Below are 5,102 nucleotides of genomic sequence, written 5' to 3' on the forward strand. Positions count from 1 at the left end.
TTTTAATATTTTTGAAAAAGAATAAACTAAAAAAAAAAAATTTTAAATATTAAAAAATTTTAAAAAATATTGTGTATGGAGATTGAGTAGCATTACTCCGTCTAATATTGTTCCATAATGCGCCACAAAGTATGTATTATTTGTCAACAAAGGGCTGGAGACAGAAAATATGGACTTGGGCAGTAGTAAAAACACCCGCGTAGAATTCAACTCCCAAATTTATTTAAGAACATCTGGGATTTTGGTACACACTTTGTTCTAGCGCTCACTATTGCATATAGAAATATGTACATGAACTCAGCAAAAATAAAACATCTTACTCAAAACAAAAGGCACCTGTTCACACTAACACATGAAATCAGTTCCTACGACTAAATTAAAGTGGCTATTTTCTCATTAAGGGGATATGGCAGACAATCCTCCTCTGCTCTTCCTAATTTGGACTGGCTTTAGATTCTTAGAAATGAGGCCAGTGAACTCAAAATAATCCCATGGTATTCGCAGTTTAAGGAACTTTGAATGGACCAGTTGAAGACTGCCAATCTGTCTGCACCACCATGAACCGTTTCTGAAATCATAAGCTACATGTTTACGAGCTCTCATGGAAGTTGAGTGACCTAGACAATGCTGCCGGATTCGCTTGTAAGACTGGTGAGGTCTCAGCTATGTTATTCTTTTCATCAGTCTTTGATCGGAATGCCTTAAAGAGTCCTCCCCCACTAATTGAGTCAGCCTTGTCATTCTTAAGTCCCAGTGTTGCCCATATAGAGCTTCTTGCAGCTTCTCCTGGGTCATCAATCCTCAATGTCTTTGGAATCCAAAGGCATCTCTCGGCATTCTTTTCTTTTAGTGGTTCCTCATCCCCAGAGTTGCTTGGTGTGAGAACATTCTCATCTCGTGAATGTTTCCCCAAGGTTGGAGAGTTAGGACCAGAGCCTGGGGTTGGAGATGTTGGCTGAGGAAGCCATGGGATGCTCCAAGTGCCTGGCACAGCACATCCCCAATAAGCTCCGGCAGGGTAAAATGGCATAGGAAAGCCCGGAGGGCAGAAAGCAGGTGGTGGCATGGGGGAGTTCCACTGAGCTGAATTCCATGGATAAGGCCAAGGGGCCCCAGGAAAGCAAGGAATTTGAGGTGGGAACCCCTGACAATTGCTCATTACTTGCTCTTGTGATCCAGTTTTTCCAGGATCATCCTTTGAATTTGAAGTTACAACTGAAGCTCCATTTGAACAATCGTCTCCATTTTCTCCACCCCCATAAGAAACTGGAATCCTTAGCTCTTCTGGTATCTGAAACCCATTTTGTGTGCAGTTCCTCATTGTTTTATCAGCAAGGTTCAGTACAGAAGCCATTGATTCACAAAGGGGTGAGTCTGATCCAAATGTGAGGACAGTGCCATTCGATTTCAGTGATGGATGGTGGACTCCATTTGTAAGATCAGTTCCAGCATTCTGGAGAGCTTCAGAGACAGTTATATGGCGGTAGTGAGAAGCAGAATTCTTGTTCTTGCGACGACCAGCACCCACAGGCACATTCCTCATTGTCCCACCAGCTGTCCAGTATCTCTGGCAGTTCTTGCAGAAGTGCCGAGGTTGGTTGACATTGTAATTATTGAAGTAACAGAACTTGGTGTCCATGCTAGTGCAGCGGGGGCATGGAAGTATCTTGTCGGGCTTCTTCAGGGGTTTTTCTTGTGAATTATTAGACTCGCTATGTTCTTCTTCGGGCTTTGAATTTTTTAATGTAGCACTCTCCTTCTCAACAGAGGGTGTTTTAGAATTCTCACTTATTCCTGAGGTCGCATCTGGATTTGTTAATGCTTCTGAAGACACAGGTGGGCCTGGGTCTTCCTGGTTATTCTCAGTTGGCTTTTCTCCCAACGTGTCCTGAATTAATCAGATTTTCCAATGAGAGAAGAAATATTTAAAGACAAATGGATGAAAAATATCAACACAACAATTACAGTGAGAACCATTTTCAGGAAGTAAGTAAATAACACAGAAGAGCATATCTCACAAATCTTTTGAATTGTCATTTGGAACCAAAGTTTCATAGTTGCAAAAAAAAAGAAGCAGCCAGCAAAAGTAATATATAATTAACCTATTTAAGCACTTCAAACCGATCTCAGTTACCCAACAAAGGCTTAACTATCTTTGTTGTGGATGTCTAGGATGTTAAGATTCAAGTGTTCGTAAAACTTTCAAGGTACCTACAAAAAGACATGATGACCAGTCTGTTGGGACAGGCGAGGTTTGGAAGAATTTCGTATAGATTCAAACTCATGTCTGTGTCATGACCTCTACATGACCAAATGGACGATTAACGATAATTAGTTAAAGCCAGGAAGGAAGAATAAGCAGGAAAATTGTACTAACTTCCTTTTACACTCTCTGTGCAAGGAGTAGACAACTGTAGCACCATGTGCTCAAAGCCACCTAAGGAGTAAATGAACTAGGACTGATAAGGCAATGGTAAAAGTGTCATGCAACAGCCAAAAAAATCATTTCACCTGATAAAAGACCAAAAGAAAAAAAGAAGAAACAGTTCCAGACTTTAACGATAAAATTGAAGATTCTACTCGATCTTAGAATTGGGAAAGTCCTTACAAAACATAAGGATATCAATAGGAGACGGCATTTTCAGGTCCAAATGTTAACCATAGAAAACGATGACAATGAAAAATTGTATAGCCTTTGACATCAGATTGCTAAAAGAAACCAAAATAATCTAACCCATCAATTGCCAAAATCTGGTTAAAAATATACGTCTCCGATAAAAGAAACAAAGCATACACGAAATCTAGTAAGAAGCCAATATCCAGAAAACCAGCAACTGAGATGAAGAATTTTATCAAATCGACCAAAGATCGAAACTAGTACAGCCGTAACCACTTCTTGAGTTAATGTTAATCTATACAGAAATTAGACAGGCAATCCCCGAACCAATCAAAATTAACCTATACAACCTCAAGCAAACTCATCATAATATACTAATTCCTAAACAAAAACCGACCAAAATCTCACCTTTGAATAGTGAAGCAAAAAATTAAAACTCAACCCCATTCAACAGCTGATGAAGAAAATCTAAACCCACCGAATCACACTCGAAAAACCCACTAATCATCATTATTAATCTTCATCAAATCATCATTAAGAAACAAAACTAGGCCACCACCATGTTCAAACCAAGTCAAAACCAACAAAACAATGGGTCGCTCCCAGAATCCCTTACCTTCTTAGCCTCTCGCTCTTCTCCATCTCCGTCTGAATTGTTTTCGAGCGAAGAGTCGGTCGAACAAGCTTGGTCCTGATCGATATTATCTTCAACCACAGGACCTGAATACGGAGCTGGAGCTCCTGTAGAGTCAACCGACCCGTTGGCCGTAATCTCCGGTACGGTGATCGTCTTCCCGAAGAGCTTAATCGCCGGGTCTCTTGCTTCCAACATTTTTTTTTCTCTCCGATTTCAGCTTTCTTCGTTTCCGGTTTTTTATTTTCTTCTCCTAACCAAAAAAAAAAAAAACAGAACAGAAGAGAGAGAGAGAGAGAGATGGCACGTTTGTGCGAGTGAGTGAGTGTGGCGTCTTCGTCGTCGTCGTAGTCTCTTCGATTATACGTTTTCAATTGATCCCGTTTGGGCAGGTGGGGTGCCACATCAGCAGTCAATTGGAGAATTCTCGGCCACAAGTTTGTTTTGTGGCCTTTAAAACATCTCTCTCCCTTTTTTCTACGATTTGCCAAAAGTAAGCACATTTGGGTTTTCTAATCCTAGTCAGCATCATTGTATTTTTCTCTTCTCCTAAACGATTCTTCTTCGTTAATTTTTTTTTTAATATTATTTTTTTGCTGAAGTCTTGTTGTTTTTATTCAGACTTAATATGTCAAATTTTAAATTTATTTTATAAAATAATATTGTAAATGATAGATTGATGCAAAATGTAAGATAACAGATAAAATTCCTGTTTTTTTATTTATTTAATTATTTTGGTTTTCTTTTATCTCTTTGTTTAAGAGGAGGGAGGCCATGTATACATGTGGATGACAATAGAAGTTGGCCTACTGCCTGCCTTTTTCGTGTCCTTTTCCCCGCAATAAAGTTCTACTTTCCCAAAAAGAAAAACTCATACCAAAATTGAACGCTTCCCATCCAATTCAATGGGTCCATGGAGTATCAATAACTGTTTTTATTTCTTTTTTGTTTTTTGCGATTAATAAATTATATTTTTCAATTTTATCCGGCTTCCAAATTAGTTGTGTGTTTAATGAATTAATATAATTTTATTCATAAATTTCAATTGATTTGACATATATCTTAAAGAGTAATGATACATATAATTTAAAGCCGTGTAAGTATCGTATACTCTTTTAAAAAAGTATGAGATTCACTATTAAAATATAGATTTGTTTCATGTGAATTTTATACTTATCTATTTTTTAAAAAGAGAATAAGCAAAATTTGCATACTCTAAAACTGTATCTCATTTATTTTTACAAACCATCCCATCTCATATAATTATTGTAATTTTCTTAAATTTTCACACAAAATATAATAAATAATTCAAAATTTTCAAATATTGAAACAAAAATAATATAAAAAAAATTATATTCTATTAATATTTTATTCAATTTTTATTCCATTTTATCTAATTAAATAAACAAGGTTAAATCATTTTCATATCTTAAATTATCACCTAAACGAAAAACTCAATTAAAATATAATGTATAAGTTCGTTAGTAATGACAGGACTAATGTCATGCTTAGGGAGTGCGAAGAGATAAGAATTTTGTGAATAATAGTAAAATAGTTTATAAATAGTAGTGAGATAGTTTAACCTTATGGAATTTTGGAAAAAGAGATAGAAAAAAGTTAAACAAAAAATGTTATATTACTATAATATAGTTTTTTAACATTATTTTTGTTTATAAATTTGAAAAAGTTGAATTGTTTTTTATTTTTTATTTAAAATTTTGGAAAATTTGTAATGAATAGTTTGAAAGTATTTATATTCGAGTGATGTTTAGAAATGAGATGTGATGAAATGATAATTTTGAAATTGAAATTTTTTTCAAACAAACATTGGCAGGTTTGGAAGCTTCAATG

The 5,102-nt window shown here is 36.0% G+C and overlaps 1 protein-coding gene across 1 annotated transcript; it reads right to left on the bottom strand.

Annotated features, from left to right (window-relative positions):
• Positions 1-200: 200 nt before the first annotated feature.
• On the bottom strand, positions 201-3,600 carry LOC108985974 (cyclic dof factor 2-like). The gene is made up of 2 exons (XM_018958468.2): positions 3,234-3,600; positions 201-1,888 (listed from the first exon to the last, which is right to left on the bottom strand). The coding sequence occupies exons 1-2, from the start codon at positions 3,447-3,449 to the stop codon at positions 590-592; spliced, it is 1,515 nt and encodes a 504-aa protein (XP_018814013.1). The 5' UTR covers positions 3,450-3,600; the 3' UTR covers positions 201-589.
• Positions 3,601-5,102: the final 1,502 nt, after the last annotated feature.

This window comes from Juglans regia, chromosome 1 (genome assembly GCF_001411555.2).
Source record: "Juglans regia cultivar Chandler chromosome 1, Walnut 2.0, whole genome shotgun sequence".
In the NCBI taxonomy this organism is placed as follows: domain Eukaryota; kingdom Viridiplantae; phylum Streptophyta; class Magnoliopsida; order Fagales; family Juglandaceae; genus Juglans; species Juglans regia.